General features: G+C 42.6%; 1 protein-coding gene and 1 long non-coding RNA gene across 7 annotated transcripts in view; one reads left to right on the top strand and one right to left on the bottom strand.

Annotated features, from left to right (window-relative positions):
• Positions 1-2,177: 2,177 nt before the first annotated feature.
• LOC142829598 (uncharacterized) lies at positions 2,178-20,864 on the top strand. Its single transcript, XR_012904153.1, has 3 exons — positions 2,178-10,486; positions 18,130-18,265; positions 19,647-20,864. It is a non-coding gene; the product is annotated as an uncharacterized LOC142829598 (long non-coding RNA).
• The window catches only part of DCLK2 (doublecortin like kinase 2), a 156,381-nt gene continuing 147,526 nt past the window's right edge, over positions 12,725-21,579 (bottom strand). Inside the window, exons 16-19 of one of the 6 annotated variants that reach the window (XR_012904152.1) lie at positions 19,279-19,395; positions 18,127-18,207; positions 14,018-14,084; positions 12,725-13,624 (exon numbers count right to left, since the gene is read on the bottom strand). Coding sequence is in view for 4 of the 6 variants with exons in the window: in XM_075930018.1 (XP_075786133.1) it covers positions 13,863-14,084; positions 19,279-19,395 (339 nt within the window). In the remaining 2 variants the exon portion in view is untranslated. Of the gene's footprint in view, positions 14,085-18,126; positions 18,208-19,278; positions 19,396-21,579 lie in introns of all 6 variants that reach the window. The other 5 variants (XM_025185463.2, XR_331241.4, XM_075930018.1 and 2 more) reach the window with 5 other exon arrangements.

The raw sequence follows: 21,579 nt of genomic DNA, 5'->3' as shown, positions 1-21,579 counted from the left end.
AAGGGAAATAAATTTAATGTTAATCTGAGAGAGCCTTTCCTGAGCAGTCAGCAACTATTACATAGTATATTGAAAAGAGCCTCTCTTCTTCTCAAATTGTGCATTCAGCTAGTCTATGGAAAATATGTTTATATTGCAGTTTTCCCCTCTTCTGTTCCCACCATTTCTCCAGTTTCTGACTCACTTGCTTATCATGCTTTGTCTTAATCTCAGATTGCAGTCTCTTTCGAGGAGGGACTTTTATTAAGTCTGTATAGCACCTAGGTACAATGGATTCCTGACCTGCTTGGGGCCCATCAGTGCTACTGTAATAAAATAATAAATGTTAAGAGCCAGTGATTTATGTTGCACGAAATGCAGCTGTAGTTTACTGTGAAAGGGGAACTTGAAGTTGTGTTTTAGTATCATGAAAATCCTTATTAGAGCTTTTTGTCAATAGAAAATTAGCAATTAATTGAGTTCATCATTCTGATTCTATAAATGTTCAGGAAACATGCTGGAGATGTCTTCCTTCTGGGTTGTGTTTCATGGTTTTCCAACAAACAAAGAAAGAGGGGCTACTCCCTTGCTTATACATCTGTGCACAAAGGCTAGGTTTCCAGGCACCAGCTGATGTCAGCAGACTGGTAACCAGTTTTTCTTTCTTTTAGCTCAAAAGGAAATTAAGTTATTCCTAAACCAGGTGTACAAAAAGGAATGTAGTTCATTATGATTTTGGCTGACACATCCCTCCGATTAATTTTCATATTTAGACATATTATTTAGAATGAGAGAGAAATGGTGAATATCCAGGTTGATCACTGGACTTTGCCCTTTTAAAATTAGATTAAACTAATTTAACTCTGTGATGTATTTCAGCATTAATGAAATTGGCTGGATTCTAAGTGAATTAAATCACCTCTGCCAAGGGTTATATTTAAGATTTCTCAGGCTAATTCTACACTGGCATTTTACAGCACTGTAACTTTCTGGCTCAGCACTGTTATCTATTTCCCTCATGGAAGCGCTTTACATAAAGCGCTGGGAAACCTTTCTCCCAGCACTCATGCCACAGCAGCACTTTAAACTTAAATTTAGACAAACCTCAGTGTGCTGTTTCTGTAGGTCAGTGAGGACTTCCCTAGGCAGGTTAGAACTAGGGATGTCAATGTGTAGTCGAATACATGATTAACCAATAAGCCTTGGCTTATAGGTTCATCATAGCGACTACACACATTCTCCCCCTTGCTGCCCCTGTAGCACAGACAGGAAGGAGGGGAGCAGGCTAGAGCCAGCTCCCCAGGAGCACCAGACCCCTGGAGCTGCCTGGCATCTCCCTCCCCCACCCTAGCGCTGCTGCCTCTGGCAGCAGCAAGGAGGGTGAGAGGGGAAGGTGGGAGCTGATGCATGTGGGAAGCCGGCTTTCAAGCCAGGTTCCCATGCGTAATGGCTCACGTGAGCCGCTCCCTCTTCTCCCCTCTCCTGCCCCATGCTGCCTTTCTGTCAGAGGCAGCAGTGTGGGGGACAGGGACAGGTGAAAACCAATATGCATAGGCAGCTGACTTTTAAGCCAGCTCTCCTTGCATGCTGGCTATGTGGAGTTGCCTACTCCCTCTTTGCTGTCTCCCACAGAAGCACTGGAGGGTAGGGGAGGCAGGAGTTGGTGCTGATGGCGGGGGGAGGCGGAGAGCTGCCTTTAAAGCTGGCTCCCCATGAGCACTGGCTTTGCAGAGTCTCACTCCCCCTATGCTGCTTCCTCTATAGCAGTGTTTCTTAAACTTTTTAAGACTGAGGAACACCAAAGAATATATATATTTTTTTTTTATGGAGAGCACCAAGGATTTTTTTTGACGAGCAAAAAATTAACCACTGGGCCTGGGAGACCTAGGGGTCACAATGTGCCATGACCCCTCCTCTTCCCCCCAGGAAGACTGCCTGGTACACAAAGCTGAAAATGTAGACCACAAAAAAATGAGAATAAAAACAAATGCTAAATAGGGTCACGTGTCTGGCCAGAAGAGAGGGTAGAGGAGGCTATCGGGGCAGGGAGTCTGGCCAGGAGGGAGGGTAGAGGAGGGGACTTGGGGCAGAATGTCTGACCAGGAGGCAGGTATTGGGGCAGGGTGTCTGGCCAGGAGGGAGGGTGCAAGAGGGGACTTGGGCAGAGTGTCAGAGCAAGCTGGGAGTGCGGGGTCTGGGGGGGGGGGGGAAGTGGGGGGGGAGTTGCGTGCAGGGTCTGGGCATGAGGGGGATGCTTACCTGGCTTGGCACCCTGCTGCAGCAGGGAAAGCCTCCAGGGAGCATGCTCTTGTTTCTTGGGGGGGAGGGGGTAGAGAGCTCAGTCCCCAATTTCCCCCTCTTCCCCCCCCGCCCATGCAGCAGGGAACCCAGCACAGCTGCAGCACCAGGCCAGGCTTCCTGCTGGCAGGGGGGACCGTCCCCACCAGATTAAACTCTGCCACTTCCCCAGCAGGCTGGGGAGAGAGAGCAGCAGCGAATGTGGGGCAGCAGAGGCCTGAGCATGCAGCAGGTGAGGGGACGGGGGAGGGGAGCGGACAGCAGAGCCTGAGTGCGCCTCAGGTGGGGTGGAGGGGCCAGGCAGCAGTTTAAAAACACTGCTGTCCGGGAGCAGCTTCTCAGCTCCGGCCAGCCCCTCCCTCTCCCAGCAGCAGCGGCCTCTGTAAAAGCTGCTGACTGCACACATGGAAAAGGAGGCTGCACAGCAGCGGAAACCCTGTGAGACAGGGGCTATCCTGCGCGCTGGGGGGGCGGGGAGGCTGCCACAGCGGGAACTGTCTACAGGCTCTGCAGGGAATGGGGGAGCAGAATTTTTTCTATCATCTCCCCAGCACACCTCTGACTGCCAGTGTGCCACGGAACACACTTTAAGAAACGCTGCTCTATAATGTAAATGTATCTATCAGAGAAACCCATGTGTGTGTGCATGTATGTGGGGGAATGGGGGAGGCTGCTCTGTGGGATGTTGGCACAGCCTCTGTCCGCAGGGAGCTTGGACCCCCGAGGACAGCTGTTGCAACCCTACACTGATTTTTAAATTGGCTCCCCTCGTGGGCCAGCTCTGGCCTGCCACCCTGCACTGTTGCTTCTGATAGAGAGGTAGCAGCATAGGATGGCAGGGGCTCCCCAGGTGTGGGTCCAGGAGCACACTGGCTGCTGACCCTGCCCATTGGGACTATCGAATAATCAGGTGACCCCTAAAATTTGATGCAGTTACATGACTATTCAATTAATCTCTATCTAAAATCCCTAGTTAGAACAGTTGTAAGTCCTGAATTGAATACTCTCACCAAATGCTGTATTGCAGTAGTGTTACTATGGAATGCAAAATAGCTTATTCTTCAGTGGACTTAATTCAGCGTACTTGGGAAACTGATATACTTGAAGGTCCAAATCATAGTTTGTTTATATGTCATAATCTAAGGCTGATAAGTAAAAGCTGGCGATCAAAAACTATAGGATATTGGTTTAGATTTTTGTTTGTTGATTGAAATTTAACTGCATATTGCCTGAGGCTCTGTGATTAAGTAGTACAGCTAGCCCTGAGGGAAATGCAAGGGGTAGAATATATGAAAATGAAAAACTGATCCAAAAAGAAGAAATTCTCTTTTGTAAGCAGTTTGTTTAGATAAGAGTTATTAGTATAAATGTGTTTATATTTTAGAGCATTTCATGAAACTAATAAGCCTATTTACATATACATGTGTGGGGAAATTTAGGAACAAAATCTTTTCATAAAAGGCCTTTATATACTAGCCTTTGTACTTCGCTTTCTCCAAAAGAATTGATGCCTATAGAATATAAAGACATTTTTACATCTTAGAAAATTTGCAATATTTGAACATACATATTTAATTGATGAAAGCATCTCAGGTAGCTCAGGAGATTAAAAATGTTCCAATATGGTTTTCTCTGGCCACAATACAGCATTATACAGGAATGTAGAAAGAACAGGTGGGCTTTTGGGATTGGTCATTTCCTGTTATTTTCTGTTTGCCTAAGGGAACAAGCTTCCATTTTCTTCTGGATTTTCTCAGTGTTCCCTCCTTTCCCCATTGTGACTGTGTGCACTGTTTATCAAGGGTATAGTTCTGCAAGGTGCTGAGCACTCATGCCTCATTCAGGAAAACAGTTAAACTACAGGTTGGGCATCCCTGGTGCAGCACTCTTGGGACCTGACTAGCACTGAGGGAGGGAATTTGCCAGACAGGGGAGGTCAGCCCCTCTGCTGACAGATTCTGGGCTCTCCTGGGGTCTGTCAGCAGATTGCAAGGGTCCCCCTTCCCCTGGCCACCAGGCTGCTGGCTCGACAGCCACCCTAAGCCTGCTGAGACTACACTGCCATGGGGCTCTCTGGTCTGGCAATATCCTGCCAGACCACAGATGTTGCCGAGCCAGAGAGTTCCAGATCAGAGAGGTTCAACCTGTACTCTCATATTTAAAGTTGAGCATGTGCTTAAGTACTTTGCTGTCAGGGTAGAGGGATCCGAACCTTGCAGGACTGAGACTCACGAGGGGAAAATTCACTTCATGGCCAGCTTTTACAAGTTGAATTTGACTTCCACACCACACCTAATGTGAAACACACCTTTCAAGGTTATTGTGCAAAGGGTGTGAGCTGAAGAACTGGGATAAGGGAAGAAATTAAGGCCTTATGCAGCAAAGTTCTGATCATCTCCTGAAGATTACATGAAGTCAATGAGAGCAGAAGCCCTGATGTGAAGTAGGAGTTCTGAAGGCTAAAGTGACAAGGCTAAAAACTTTGAAAAACAAAGTTTGTGACCTTTCCACCTGACCTGTAAACCAATGGGACTCTTCTCTTATTCAGAGCCAACTTGAAAAGCAAGAAGATGTTTTTGCAGAGGGTGATATCTCACTCCTTTGTCTCAAGTAGGACACCCTAGGCTCTAACAGATTTTTAAATTAAGAACAGAAACAATTTTGGTTAGCACTACCCTACCGCACTAGTTGTTGCATGCCACCTTGGTTCTCAGAGCACTCATGCCATTGGGCTGTGAAACTGTCTTTAAAAGACTTATCTTTTTGGAGGTGAATGTAAGTGATATTGTTACCCTACTCTATAGAAAGAATTGCGCCCTCACAACTGCCTCAGTCCCTCTGTACCACCACAGAGAGCAAATGGAGTCACTTTCATGTCTTTAGGCTAGACTTTGCCATAGTTTAGCTTATTAGTTTCTTGTAAATAGTGCAGAAAAGTTGAAATAACTTAGCATATGTAGCCTGGCTATGTCCTAAAGGCCTTTGTGCCATAATTGGGATCAAACCTTGCAAGGATTTCAAGAGATGTGCCTCCTGTCTGTCAGTCATACCAAAGATAGATGCCCCATCAAAGCCTTCTGTTTCTGCATTGGATCCATGCTATGAGCCTGTGTGCAGCTTGCATGCCCCACTAAGGAGCAGATGCTTAAGGCTCCCTGTTCATTTAGACCAGGTTGCCTCTATCTGAGCAAAGGGATGACACTTCATCAGTGGAGACTTCATCAGACTTCATCATACAAACCTCCTTTGGAGGAACAGTGATGGCTCCTCACTAGAAAATCAGTTGGCTACTTCATCTCTTTGCTGTCTTGAGGAGGAGACAGTTTCAGGAACTCTCGGGGAGAATGTCAGATGGGGGATCACAAGACTGGAGACACATGATCCCCTGTTAGACATATTACACAGACATGCTGGCTGTGCCTAGGCTCTGACCTTTTTGACACAGCCAATGAGATCTGGCTTGCTCCATTTTCGTACCCCACCTATGGCTGAAAGATGACAAGGATGTATCTTGTGCCAACTGCTGCATCTCATTTTTAATACGGTATCCTTGAACAAATGACATGGTCCCCACAGTACAGAGAAGAGCTAGGGTGAACAAGGCTGCCTCCTCCCAACTTTTGTCTTAAGTTCGATGCATTTGGTAGGAGAGCCTACTCCTGAGTTCCCCAGGCTTTTGAGTGCCTAGCTAAGAAGCTATGATGTTGCACTTCAGTTATGTCCTGTGGGATGCCACAAGCCCTGTCTTTGTGCAAGGAACAGGAGGAAGGTCACTGTCAGATGATCACTAAGCGTGACATGCAGTGAGCAAAGAGCAGGATTGCTGCAAAATGTCCTCAGCATTGGCCTCTAGACTGGAGTTCTAATGATGTGGGGAAGAGCCACTGTTGACTTACAACACATCTCAGTCCTTTCTCCCTCACCCCACTCCTCAGGCCTCCTCCGACTCCTCTTCTTGTGGTACCTGTTTACTACCTGAGAAACTACCAAAGGACTTGCTCCGTCTCTAGCTGCGCTCATTGTGGTCCTAGAATATCTTCTGATCTGTAAGTCTCTGAATTTGGCCTCACACTGTATCTACACTGCAGTTGGATGCCTTCCGCTGGCCTATGCCAGCTGACTCAGGCTTCTGGACCCCAGGCTAAGGGCTTGTTTATTTCATTTGGGCTTGGGTTGCAGCCTGAGCTCTGGAATTTTCCCAGCTCACAATGGTCCTGCAGCTGGGGCTCCAGCCCAAGTCCGGACACCTACACTGTAACTAAACAGCCCCTTAGGCCTGAGCCCAAGGCAGCTCACATGGGCAAACGAGGGATGTCTAATTGCAGTGTGGTTACACTCTTAGTCTCCCAAGATGTCCCAAAGGCAGCAATATTTGCTCATTCATTCCACTGAGGATACGGCGATCTTCTCTCACACTTCCATCTCCAGGTTGCTTATGGGCATGGAGAATGCATTTTCCCCCATTAGGGAGTTGTTGCCTTCACGAGACTTAAATTTTGTCCTAATAAAGCTGATGAACTTTCCTTATTAGAAACTTGCACAAGTTTCTCTTGAACATTTATTGATCAAAATTGTTGCCTCAATAGCCACTCTATCTGCTGGAGGGATGAGGGAGTTTATTAATTCGATGACCACTCCATGTTAAGAACGTAAGAATGGCCATACTGGGTCAGAACAAAGGTCCCTCTAGCCCAGTAGCCTGTCTGCCGACAGTGGCCAGCATGAGGTGCCCCAGAAGTGGTGGACCGAAGACAATGAACAAGCGATTTGTCTCGTGCCATCATCTCCAGCAGACAGAGGCCAGGGACACCATTTTTATCCTCTGGTTAATAGCCTTTTATGAACCTAACCTACATGAAATTATCTAGCTTCTCTTTAAACTGTTATAGTCCTAGCCTTCACAGCCTCCTCTGGCAGGGAGTTCCACAGGTTGACTATGTGCTGTGTAAAGAAGAACTTTCGCTTATTAGTTTTAAACCTGCTACCCATTAATTTTATTGGATGTCCTCTAGTTCTTCTATTATGGGAACTAATAAATAACTTTTCTTTATTCACCCTCTCCACGCCACTCATGATTTTATATACCTCTATCATATCCCCCCTCAGTCTCCTCTTTTTTAAACTGAAAAGTCCCAGTCTCTTTAGCCTCTCTTCATATGGGACCCGTTCCAAAACCCATATCATTTTAGTTGCCCTTTTCTGAACCCTTTCCAAGGCCAAAATATCCTTTTTGAGGTGAGGATACCACATCTGTACTCAGTATTCAAGATGTGGGCGTACCATGTTCTACAGTAGTCTATCAGGATAAAATCATCATGAAGTCCCTTCAAGATTCAAACCTTTAGTGGTCCCAGATTGTCACCTGTATTTCTGTCTCACTGATCTTTCCTAAACAGCATTAGTGCCCAGAGAACTAATTCTTACACTGTAGAGCTAAAGAATTCACTATGGTTTTTACCTGGATGAAAACAAGTCAGTTAGAAATTCCAATATATTATTTGTAGCAGATGGGGCGATTTGCCAGGAAAAAAACCTACTATAAAGCAGACTCTCACAGGATGAAGGGGTTTGTTGCACACTTTCACCTGACATTACCCCTTGGATTTATTATTATGCTCCATCTAGCCTGGTTTGGAAGAGCAGAACTACTATCCATATTTGGCTAAAAATGCCTCATCCACTATCCTTCTAGTGGGGCACCGTTTGCTGATCTTCCATAAGTGTGATGCATAGAGATTGTTGCAGAAGAGAGGTTACTTACTAGCCACTGTTTTGAGAGTCGCCTCTGAATTCCTTACTGCCCACTCTCCCCTCCTCCATATGACCTCAGGCTCCACAGTTGCAGACAGGCTGAAAAGTGTTCAGGGGGAAAGCAGGAGCAAAGCAGATCCATAGCTTGATGAAAGGGGGCCACATCTCACAATTGTGACAGCCCACTGGTGACTGTTGATAATAGTTAACGGTACATGTTCTTTCTTTAGTATCTCAACAGGGAGAGCAATGAACACAGTATTCAAGATGTGGGCGTACCATAGTTTTATACAGGGGCAGTAAGATATTCTGTCTTATTTTCTATCCCTTTCTTAATCATTCCTAACATCCTTTTTGACTGCCACTGCACAGTGTGGAAATTTTCGGAGAACTATCCACGATAACTCCAAGATCTCTTTCCTGATTTGTCGTAGCCAAATTAGCCCCTATCATCCTGAGAGATCTTTTTTTTAAATATTCACACTGTGGATCACACTCAGGCCACAAATATAACCAGTATTCATATTAAAAGGAGCACAAGTTGAAAACACATGTATGGTGCAATTTACTCATTTTCTTTCTATCACAATGAGTCTGTGTCAACTTCAGAAATCTGCATCTTCTTTCAGTACCCAGGGGTCAAGAGAAGTAAATTCCATGGCTATCTGTAAGTTCAGTTTATTCTGCAAAGCACTACAGTGACATCACAATTAGTCTTTGATAGCAATTTAGCACCTAGTAGCACTGGGGGGAGAGGGGACATTTCTTCTCTGTACTAACTCACATGATTTTAATGAATGTATTATTTTATAATTAATTCAGAAATACCTGAGAGCTTCACAATGGCCTCACCACAAGGCTCCAGTTTAATCGCAAGAAAATCTAGAATACTTGCTATGGAATGTTCTGTTAATATGAATAGCAGCATAAGTATTTTGCCGGACATCAGCTTGGCTTTTATCTCTAGAAACAGCATAATCATGCTAACTGCTGAGTTTCCTTCAATCTCAAGTGTACTAGGTTTTATACAAAATTGTACATTCACGAAATAGCATGAAAACGGCATGAGCTGGCAGCATTCACAGCCTTACAGCATCTAAATCTGAGGAGCAGGACTGAAAAATTGGTAAGTTATTTTTTAATGTATAATTTCTATCACTAGGACAGGTGCAAAGGGATAAGCAGCTCTAAACATCTGTTAATTTTGAATACTCTCATTTTCTTTACATCAGCTTGACAGTGAAATGGAAATGTATATCTACATTTAATAGAACAGTCAAAGGTGTGTTTATTAGGCTACTGAAATACTTACTAGATAGGCACGAGTCAATGCGGACCTGTAGATAAATCATCTTGTATCTTACTTCTATATTTCGAGCAATTAATTTTATTCGTGTTACAGGTTAAAGAAGGGGAGACAGATACTTAGCTAGCGTGAATCATTGTGGTTCTAGTTGGAGGCAGAGTAATGACAACTTACACCAGCTGAGAACTTGGTTTTGGAGGGGGAAGAGATTTTATAGCTAGAAATGAGCGCTTCGGGCCATAAATAGGTGTTCCTATGATATATGTGCACAGGTTCAAGTTCAAAGAGTTGAGGTCCATAGAGGCTAGCTCACTTTAGTGTTTATTTTATTCAACAATAATCTAAGGAACCAACAGGCCTGTTTCCTGAGAGATATTTCCTTCAGCAGTTAGTATATAAGGCTTCAGCCTTTAAGCTTGATAAATGGCTAATGGCCACTTTTAGGAGTTGAGGAACTGAAAATAAGTGTGTGTAAGGGGAATTTTGTCCATAAGGACACCAGATAACTGCAGGAACAAAAGCTAACACACCAGCATTTGGTTATAATATTGTCAGATGTCAAACCGTAAGAGTGCCATGTCAACAAAGTGACCTATAATGATACTGGGTAATCTGATAGAGTGAGATCATTAATATACTAACATAGAAAAGGAGACCCCCAACTAGGGATGTAAAAGAGTAGTTGAATAGTCAACTACCTGATAAGCCTAGGCTTATCAGGTAGTTAAGGTACTTGAGTTGGCTACTCACAGTCCCTTGCTGCCTCTCCTATATCAGGGGACTGCTTAGTCCTGGCTAACAATGCCCCTGGGAGCTAACCCTGCTGTGGCTCTGCAGTTTAAATGTAGCAAGAGCCAGGCTGCCTACTACATTTAAACAGCAGAGCCACAGAGTTAGTAGTGAGCGCTCCCCCCTTATTGACTAATCGAGTAGCTGATTATCTGCAATTTAATTAACATCCCTAACCCCAACAGGAGTAGGGGAAGGAAATTCAGATAAGGAAGATGGAAGAAACCTATCAACAAAATATATTAAGTTGTATCCCAGCCAGTGTGCAGAAGGAAAGAAGTAGCCCTTGGGAGGTGCCAGGATGATGGTCACTGGTGAGAAGGAAGATAATGGCCAACATGTCAGGTTGTTCTGCAATAGGTGGTGAGTACATCGTTAGTCAATTGTACATTCTGTACTATTTCTCTGTCTACCTTACTGCATTAGCGTGACCTTACTAAACTATTGTAAATACAGTTCATATAGTGTGAGTGTTGCAAATGGGACATTAGGTCCCCAACTATACAATAATTTTGATACTGGGCCTCATCTTGGGACAAGAAGCAGTTAAACCTCAGAGTGGTAACTAAGAATTCTTAAGTAATCAGTACAATAATACATAATCTAAAGATCAGGCTACAGGGTTATATTGAGCTAAAGAAGAATTAGCCTTCCTATTTAGGTACAGATTCTTCTCTCTCAGCTTCAGATATGCTACTCATCATCTTTCTCTCTCCAACTACTTTCATGCTTACACACACTATCAGCCTTTCTTAGGATTCTGTCCTTGGCAAGTGATATCTATTTATGTGGTGTTAACTACTGCCACTATACTGATGAGACAGACTTGAGTTTCCTTTCCATGTGCCTTTCTGACCTTGGTTTCTAGATGTTTCACAAGCTCAATTCATTCAGGACTCCTGAATCAGGAATCCTGACTACTGGCCAGGTGTAAAAACCCTTAATGTCATTTTTGATGAAGACTACTTCTGTCACTTCAATAGTATTGCTAATACTTGCTACTTTCAACCCCCGCCCCCGCCCCCCCCCATCCCATAGGTTCTCTCCACACCTAAAGTACTTGGCTAGGTCCTTATCACTTTTCAGCTTCTTTGGGTTTCTCTACCCTCAATGTCTACCTTGACCACTCTTCCAACTGTGTCTAGCCCTCTTTTTGCTCTCTGCTGGTTCTTCCTTTACACAATCATCCAGTTCATCCTCTTTGTCCCACTGTCATTTTCAACATAGTGCACCCTCGATGCAGCCTGCATTGCATTATATTCTGCCCTTCATGACCCATCTGAAAATCACACTTCTTCCTGTAGGCCCAACCCAGGACATGTTTAATATACATTATGTACATTTAACATCACCAGCTACATGATGTTTGACTAGTTTCTGTACTCTGAGGCTGAGATATGATTGTCATACTTGCCAGTATATACTTGTGTAATGCCATGGTTTGGACGGGATCAGTCTGCATTAGTATTAGGGGGCTGAAGCACATGACCTATGAGGAGAAGCTGAGGGAGTTGGGTCTGTTTAGTCTGCAGAAGCGAAGAGTGAGAGGGGATTTGATAGCAGCCTTCAACTTCCTGAAGGGAGCTTCCAAAGAGGATGGAGAAAGGCTGTTCTCAGTAGTGACAGATGGCAGAACAAGGAGCAATGGTCTCAAGTTGTGGTGGGAGAGGTCCAGGTTGGATATTAGAAAACACTATTTCACTAGGAGGATAGTGAAGTACTGGAATGGGTTACCTAGGGAAGTAGTGGAGTCTCCGTCCCTAGAGGTGTTTCTCGGCTTGACAAAGCCCTGGCCGGGTTGATTTAGTTGGGATTGGTCCTGCGTAGAGCAGGGGGGCTGGACTTGATGACCTTCTGAGGTCTCTTCCAGCTCTATGGTTCTATGAGTAGCAGTGCTTCAATCTAGGGCTGCGTCTAGACTGGCAAGTTTTTCCGCAAGAGCAATTGCTTTTGCGGAAAAAATTGCCAGCTGTCTACACTGGCCGCTTGAATTTCCACAAGAACACTGACTTCCTACTGTCTGAAATCAGTGCTTCTTACAGAAATACTATGCTGCTCCCGTTCAGGCAAAAGGGCCAGTGTAGACAGCTTCAGATTTGTTTTGCACAAAAAAGCACCGATCGCAAAAATGGCGAAAAAGCACATCTAGTTTGGCACGGAGGCTTTTCTGCAAAAAGTGCTTTTGCGGAAAAGTGTCCGTGCCAATCTAGACGCTCTTTTCCGAAAATGCTTTTAACGGAAAAGTTTTCCATTTGCAGAAAATCTTGCCAGTCTAGATGTAGCAAAGGTGTTTTTAATAGAAGATCAGACACAGTTTCCCCTTATCCCAGTAAATGAAACAAGTTTAATGAACTATAGATAGGGTCTTTGCTGCTGATCTATTAATTAAGCAGCCAACAAATTTTTTTTCGAAGACCAAATCACACTAACCCATGCCAACAATAATAAGCATGTCATAATTCCAGCAAAGCCCATAGTCATGTTGTAAATTCAAGTTACCGTTAAAAACCGAGGGCCAGATGAGTGACTGTCTCCAAAGGAAACCAGCACATTGTGACACAATCAGTAGGAGTGCCCATGATCTTTTGTGAATGTTTTGAGCTGCTCTTTGAGAATAAGGACCTTAAGTGTCTCAAGCGGGACAGTTGTTCCTTACTGATCCATTCAACTTTCTAGCGCTGTCTGGAAATTGAGTTCTCACGGGAATAAATGACTATTTTTTCTTTTTTGGGAAGAAAGTTTATTGCAGATCTGTTACAATTCTAGTAGAAAGTAATAGCTAACAAAGAAAATGAACTAGGACCAATTTGTCTCAGTAACAAGCAGAAAAATGAATAAGTTGAGTACACACTATTAAACCAAGCGGTATCAGAGATAAAATGCTTTCCATCCTTGACTGCAGATTAAGGATCAGTGGGTCTCCAGTGTGGTTTCCAGTTCCTGCACTAGATGAAGAAGAGGATGGTAATAAAATATGTGGCAGCTCTTGTTAGTCAGCTTGCCTTAGAACTAGGAACTGTTCCATCCTAGCTTATGTAACATGCAGCAAGCTTTCCATTCAAAGTAGTTTTATTGTTTCTAATGGATACTGAAGTTTGTGTGGGGAGGATATGCAATAGCTAGAACGAAAAAGCTTCTTTAGCTGCAGTCTTCAGACCAATAACTGCCCATGTTGTTATATCCAAAGTCACTTGACGGTCATATGATCTAAACACTATCTTGAAGTCTGGTAGTAGAGAAAAAGAATCCCTTTCCTTTCAATATTGTACAGTTAATCCACTAAAGTTTTTCACAGCAACTTGCCTCTTCAGCTCAGCTAAACTCAAGTCATTATAGTTACTGGGACAGGAGACAAATACAGCTTTGTCTGTGTGCATACCCCCTTTTCTGAGAACAAGTTCTGTTGACCAGGAGTGTTTGTGTTTGCAGAAGTTAGGCCTTGACACTGTTCATCCACTTGAAGTTCTTATTTAACTAGGTCAGGTTAAGCTAGTCAGATTCCTAGGGTGTGAGAAACACTGCATTAAACCAACACCAGTGATTAAAAACAAATCTAAAAAATTCAGAATTTCTTCCCCTCTCCATGTTCAGAAGGCAAAGGCTACAGTACAAATTTCACCCACCCGCACGCATACTGATAGTCTGCCTTAGACTAGCCATAGGACAGTGTGAGAACTGAAATACTACAGATATGATGAGGTCTCCTGGCCTAGCAATGGGGCTTTGGTTTACATTGCTTCTACAGAGTGGGTTGTTCCTCAGCATTGTCATGACAGGCAGAGAGAGGCTGCGTGTGGGATTTGATTGGCTCAGAAGAAGCAGAGGAGAGGTTCTTGAACCCAGCCACATGAAGATTTTCAGCTGCAGCAATAATCACAGAAGTTTTCTGCGTACCAGCTCTACTAGAGTCCGGAGAGTGCTTGCTGCAGAAAATCTGACTTTCCTTATCTAGAGCTGTGTTCTAAAATGGAAGGTAGAAGACAAACACAGTTATATCAATGACCCATATTACTTGTCCTATTAAAACATTACACAACACACATCTCTGGGGCATGCGTTAGACTCAGAAAAAGGAGAAATAACATGAGAAATCTTAGCAATTTTAGGGCATTTTGGTGATTAGTGGGATAACTGATCTCCTATGCATGCCACAGCATGTAAGTGAGAACAAGTTCTCTATAAAAAGAAAGTCATTGAAAACTAACAGTCCAGAGTGTGGAAGTACTTTAAAAAAGTTAAAACTTTGTATCACAAGTCTGATACAGACCAGCAGGCAGGGATGGGTACAATGTAGTATAGTGAGCAGTTTCCTCATTTAAACTAAAACACTTTCTGGCTTTTAAACTTGCACAAATCTGCATTTTACTGAAAATAGTTGCTGGATAATTCACAACATAGCAGTATTCACTATATAGAAGCAGGAGGAAGGGGGACTAAGGAATATTGTGAAGTATCCTCTCAGATTTTTTTTTAAATATCTGACTCCTTTGCTAAAATGGCAACTTTGATTTGCAAGCTAAATCAAACGGTGACTGTTCAATTTACAGAAGTACCTGCTAGTTAACTGAAGAGCATTCTAGCATCTGCATGTCCAAATTTTCCAAGAACTAGTATCAAAACAATAGTGTAACCTGCCTTTCTAATGGATATACAGCCACTGTAGATTTTTTTAAAAACATCAAATATTTTCCTTTAAAGCCCTAGTGTCATGTAAATTCTTGATTTGTTGTGTGTTTATCAAGGCATGGAAGGCCTTCAAGTAGTCATGCTAAAATACATGAAAATAATTTTGTTGATCACATAAAAATAGCTGAAATAAATCTACAAAGTATTTGACCATAAACAAAAATTACAGTTTACCTGTTAGGTTTGCACTGTCTAAGCAGGTGTTGTTTTAAATGAACATTGTACAAAGCTTTACAAAAGTGAAGCACATGCAGTTGTACAATCACCATGTACATGAAAATTAGGAGCTAACTTTTCAGATTTATACTTAGGATAAGCATAGTCCAGGTCAAAATATTTTATGTCCTGCCATTGAGGCTCCATTTTCTTTACTCTATTTAAAAAAAACCACACCAAAGTGTTTTATCATCTTAGGTTGTGCTTTGGAGATATCCTTAGCCGTGACTTAAAGCTGATGTGCAGACATATCCTATTTGTCTTCACAAGCCACCCGTTTTTTTCAAAATAATGGGCGCATGCTATTACAGCACTATTTCTACACAGCACAAAATTTTGAAATAACCTACACAATTTGCATAGGTTATTTAAAGTTTAGAGTGCAGTATAGACATAGCCTTAGAGTGGGGAACATGGGAGAGTAAAAAAGGTAAGTGATCCTGGTTGGAGCACCCTCAGTACCTAATAATGGTGTTCCTACCCTCACCTTTTAAAAATAATGGAAGAAATTGAGTGAGTCCCTAGACCCATGTGGGGAAAGGGCAGGTTATACCTCTAGGCTACGTCTACATTGGCCCCTATTCCATAATAAGGATGCTAATGTAGCACTTGGGAATAGGCAAATCTGCGGGGGATTTAAATATCCCCCGCGGGATTTGCATTTTCATGGCTGCCGCTTTTTTCCAGCTTGTACATAAGCTGGAGAAAAGTGCCAGTCTGGACGCGATCCTCCAGAAAATAAGCTCTTTTCCGGAGGATCTCTTATTCCTACTTATCTACAAGCCGGAAAAAAGCGGCAGCCATGAAATTGCAAATCCCGTGGGGGATATTTAAATCCTCCGCGGATTTGCCTATTCCCAAGTGCTACATTAGCATCCCTATTACGGAATAGGGGCCAATGTAGACACAGCCCTAGGGTGTGTCTAGACTACAGTCCTCTTTAGAAAGAGGAATGTAAATGAAGGGAATCGAAAATGCAAATGAAGCACAGATTTACAAATCTTGAGCTTCATTTGCATAATCGCATCTGATTGCTATTTCGGAAAAAAAAAGCCTAGACAGTTCTTTTAAAAAAAAAATCCCTTTTTCGAAAGAACCCTGTAAACTTCATTTTTTCAGGAATAAAGGTTCTTTCAAAAAAGGGTTTTAACCTGTGCTTCGTTTGCATTTTCGATTCCCTTCATTTACATTCCTCTTTCGAAAGAGGAATGTAGTCTAGAAGCATCCTTAGAGAGAACAGTAGTTCTGACAGCCCCCTCCATCACCAAACTATTAGTCTGCTGACACAGAGTATAGCAGCAGGAATAATCTCCTGCCAGGTCTGTTTAGAGGACAGAATTACAGTAACAGAGACTCACAAAGCCTAGTAAGGACACTACAGCTGTTGTGACTGTTGGATGCTTATTTTTCTTTAGCTGTCACTCCTTATCCTACATACTATATTGGGGAGGGACTTTTGCAATCTAATTCAACTACAGCTCTATGTAGGGTTAGGACAAACGATACAATGAAATGCTTAACTGAATGTCAAAGGGCCAGAGCTTTCTCCAATTACTAGTTATATGTACAGTACTTTGTAAACCAGCCTCTCTGCATATATAATTATTCTTACAGCAGCTGGAGCTTGCATTTTAGTCCAAGACAAGTTATTCAACAGTGGAAATAGTGATATTGAACATAATTTTCCTCAATTAAGTGACACCTTAATGTACATGGTACACTGCCCCTCCCAAAACAGGTCCTTGGAGAAGGAAGCATTTTCAGTTTGAACAGGGCTGACTTAGTATTTGGCTACCCATTTGCAACTGGTAGGCCCCAGCTTGGGAGGTTTAACTCTGCTGTTCCTGATGGAGATAATTCTACACTGTTGATCACTCCTGTGACCAGTCTGAACAACATATATTCATTCCAGAAGCCTTACTGAGTGCTGACTTGCCCTCTTGTGAACATGTGAAAATTAGTACAGAGTAAATCAGGAGGACAAGTTAAAGTCACACCTATGTTATTTTGGACTAGCTTTAATGTTTAGACAAGCCAGAGGCACACATTTCTCAAAAATAGTGATTTACTTGGAAGGCCATCTTGCCTCCAACTTTCCCTTTCACAAAATCTGTTTTGCAAGGTGAAAAATAGCCATTATGCCTAGATTTGCAGAAAATTTTCAGAGATATAAAAGTCACTAAGTAAAATGGCATAAATGTTTATCTGGACCATCACTGAAAAATGTTCTTTCACTGCTTTTGTGCAGTTCTAAAATTCTGCCCATTGCAAGATAGCTGTTATTTCTCCTTTTGTCAAACTCAGAACATGTATTGGGTGCAGCAGAACAAAACATTGCAGTTAGTACGTACCATTGCCTTGGACCTACTCAGAGGAAAGCAATGCAGGCATTGGGAGAAGAGGAAAAAGGAAAGAAGCAAGGAAAAGTAGAAACTACACTTACTTTTAAACAGAACTAACATTACTGAAACAAATTTAAGATAAAAAACTGCAATTCTCAAAAAAAAAAGTCTGTAAATAAAAGGATTTTGCAGAAATAATGCTTTCCCAGTAGCAGCCTGAATCAGGTTTCTTGTGCAGTTCCATTTATCTACCACATGATGGTGTCCTCTGCATTAATTGTGGCTGAAATTCTGCTCTAAGAACCTCTATTAAGTGGCTATATCATGCTAGAGGGTTTTGTCGAACAGTTTCCTCACACATAAAAGATAAAGTGATCTGGTTTTGTGATGCTATGTTAGACTTAAGAAACTCGATAACACTAGAACACAGATGTAGATAAACCAGGACAAAGATGAGTCAGAAAAAAGGCATGGAACTAAATTATTATTAGCTTCCTTTTTCCACTCAGTATCTTAATAGAAGACTCAGACATTATCTTCCCTGTCTATTCAGTTACAGAAGTAGGCAGATTAACAAGTTATATGGAAAATTTATAAGGGAGAGAAAGAAAAAGTTTGTGTTTTGACTTGCATAGGTGGTAAAAAAACAGAAAAGCTGCCAGATGCTGTACTGTCTCAGAGCTGAAACAAGCTTAAGTCGCATGCAAATTGGAAAGGGCCAAGAGTTAGAATTAAAATTACTCTTATTAAATTTTATACCAGCTTTCTGCTTCAGGCTTATCCAGTCTCAACTGTATAAAGAATGAAGCTCTGAAGTCTCTCTCAAACTGCCAAGTCAAGCTGTCAAATGAAATGTAGACAACAGCATCAACTGGAAATCAGTTTTGTCTTAATTCTTGTAAGTATTTTCATGTTACTACAATCCCTACTTTTGAACTTGTCAATTCATACAGATATGCACATGAACATATCTGTAAGCAGGCAAATTTAAATGATTAAAACGGGACAGTGACCCTACACTTGCTAGGTCTTCATACATTTGTCTTCATACTTTTTTTTAAGTGGGGAAAAAAATGTCTAGTTACTAACCAAGTCAACTAAGTGCTGTGTTGCTAAAGTGTCAGTCAGCATAGCAAAAATACATCTGTGCAATATAACCGCTTTAAGATAGACACATTTTGTGCATAGTATCCATCCCTGTACTGGAAAAGATGACAACCACTTGCATGGGTGAGAACTTGTTGGAGCACCGCAGTGACTACTAGTAAGTAACAAGTTTACTGGTGAATTGATGCATCGTCTAGGAAATGGAGCTGGGCTGAGCCCACCACCAGAGCTTGCTGTTGTCTGGTGGTAGCTTCTCCCCCCCATCCCCCCCAACTTTTTAAAATTCAACTCATGAATTTGATATAGAAGGCTGCATTAAGATTCATGTTTCCCATGAAGTCTAGACTCTGATAACATTCATTAACAGAAATTAGATAGAACCACTTCTAGCTCCAGGAAATATCCAAAAGATTAAACAGAGCCTATGATGAGGAAGTGGGTTTTAGATAGAATATTTACTTCAGAAAATTTAGTTTAGCAGACCAAAGCTACTGCAGGAACACAACCACTAAAATGATAATGGAAAGGATTTCAGTGATTTACAAACTAGTAGACATTGAGAGAGAATGTGTGTGAGAGAAATATCTACAGCTCAATTAGTGCATCTCAATACAGACCTAGCTGCTCCTGAGCAACAACCGACTCACATTGAAATGAGGGCCAGATTACATGATAGGTACAGAATAGATTTACACACACTATTACCATGCTTGTTTTTGATAGAGCATTTGAACCATAGTCCCTTAAACATGTTAGACAAATACAAAACTAATAGCTACACATAACAATATTGCCTTTACTTACCATGATGACAGAGACCCCAGCGGTTGTATTGTTCTGTTTGGGTAGCATGTTGTTAAAGTGCTGTTTCAGTTTACCTGTTACTTCAGCTTGCATATTATTCTCCTGAGAGGCATCATCCTGTATAAATGACACACACACACTATTCCTCAGACTTAGGGTAAAAAGAAAGTGTTTTGAAATAGAAAAATGACATGCAAGTTAACAGAGGTTTTTTTTTCTTCATCCTGATTTCCCTGCTCATGTTACGGACGTAAGTGTAGAAATGTTCACATTTTTCTTCTAAAAGATGTCTGCTGCTGAGAAAAGCTCAAGTGAGATGCACCTGGAAGGAGAAACTTTGGCTTAAAATGTGGCATTTTGTTTTTCAGATTAAGGGAGGACACTATATTAGGAGTGTGCTGTGACAAGACATCTGCTAACAACTCATGCCATTAAATGTAATTAATATGCTTATACACTGCAGCAATGTTGCAAATGAAAAGTAATAGTAATTAAAATGCTGATGATCTAAAAGTATATTTAATTATTATCTTTATTTCCATGTGTTGTGCATTGTAATAAATATTGTATGGACAAAAATAGTTAAGTGGCTAAACAGCGGGAGACGATTATATGCTAGAAAATGCACTTTTTTCCTTTTTATATTCTCAGAAAACCAAGGTTTAATTTAAGTTATTTTTCAAGGTAAACTGTACCAATTTTGCTTAGGGATTCAGCCTGCAAACTCACAATTACAAACTGAAAGATGAATTTGACAAAAAATGCTTGGCTACTACTGATGGTAGGTAAGATCAGTTCATTGATTACTAATCTTCCACATTTGTATCATAACAGATAAACCTGAGGGGAGTTACAGCCTAAAGTCACACAAACCATGTTTGTTACATTTTTGAAAATGGGACCCTACATTGCTCCTCTCCATTTTACACATGAGGTAACTGTACGTGTAATCTAAACGCCTTTGACTACATAATGTTTAACAAAGCCAGTGCTGCCATTGCCATGTATGTATTTTATGAGCCAAATTTCAAAAACAAGCACTTAGGTTTACTTTTGGTAAAGGGTATTAGCGATAACTCATCTGGGATGGAGGGCCCTTTTTGGTGCTTCATGGACTGTAAAAAGAATGAGATCAGAATAGCTACCACTGCCTTCCAGTTTAGTTTCTGGTAGTCAGAAAAAACCTCATCCTGCTCTGCTGGAATATAAAATTGGCATCCACCTATTCGTGGAGCAGTAAGGGTGATAAAATGCTGCTCTAAGTTAACAGCCAACATTTTGGCCAGGACAATATCTACACTAGCTTGTCTCTCTAAAGCATCCTCTTATTTTCACAAAAAAGTCATGCTAGCACATTTGACTGCTCCCCACCTCCTTATTCTTTTTTTTGGAAATTCAATTTCATGTGTTTCTATAACAATAACTTCTGTGCAACAGATGGGTAGACTTCAGACTATACAGGCAGTCCCTGGGTTATGTACAAGATAGGGACCATAGGTTTGTTGTTAAGTTGAATTTGTATGCAAGTCAGAACTGACCAGCAGCAGCTGAATCGGACATGCCTGGGGCAGAGCAGCTGGGGTGCTGTTGGGTTGGTCCTGCAGCGCCACTCCTCAGCACTACTGGACCAACCCAGCAGCAACCCAGCTGCTCTGCCGCAGGTGTTCCCAAGTCAGCCGCTGCTGAAACTGACCAGCGGCTGACTACAGGAAGCCTGAGGCAGAGCTGCTCTGCCCTGGGCTTCCTGGAATCAGCCGCTGGTCTGTTTCAGCAGCAGCTGACTTGGGGACGCCTGGGGCAGAGCAGCTGGGGTGCTGCCGGGTTGGTCCAGTAGTGCTGCATCTTGGCGCTGTGGGACCAACCTGGCAGCCCCCCAGCTGCTCTACCCCAGGCGTCAGCGAGAAAAGCTTGGTCTGCTGGGGGGAAGGGGGCGCACTAGCTGCGCCCCCACACAGACCAGGGAGATGCAGAGCGGCTTTTCTTGCCATGGTGCGTCTCGGTGGTCCCGCCACCCGTGTCCTCTGCAGTGAGAAAAGCCGCTCCGCATCTCCCTGGTCTGCTGAGGGGAAGCGCCCCCTGCGCCACCAGAGGTGGCGACAGTGGGGGAGGCAGCCCCCCCCCCATTCGCAACTAGAGGTCGGACTTAAGTTGGACTGATGTAATCCGGGGACTGCCTGTACTGCCCTTTACTGTATAATTTATGGTAACTCAGCAGTAGCAGACATAAAATGCTTGATGAACAGAATTGGGCAAAGCTGAGTTTGGTCACTACTTCTGGCAGCACCCGACACTCTGCTCTTC

This window comes from Pelodiscus sinensis, chromosome 5 (genome assembly GCF_049634645.1).
Source record: "Pelodiscus sinensis isolate JC-2024 chromosome 5, ASM4963464v1, whole genome shotgun sequence".
Taxonomy (NCBI): Eukaryota; Metazoa; Chordata; order Testudines; family Trionychidae; genus Pelodiscus; species Pelodiscus sinensis.
Note: the sequence above shows the minus strand (reverse complement) of the source record. Positions and strands in the feature narration are given on the sequence as shown.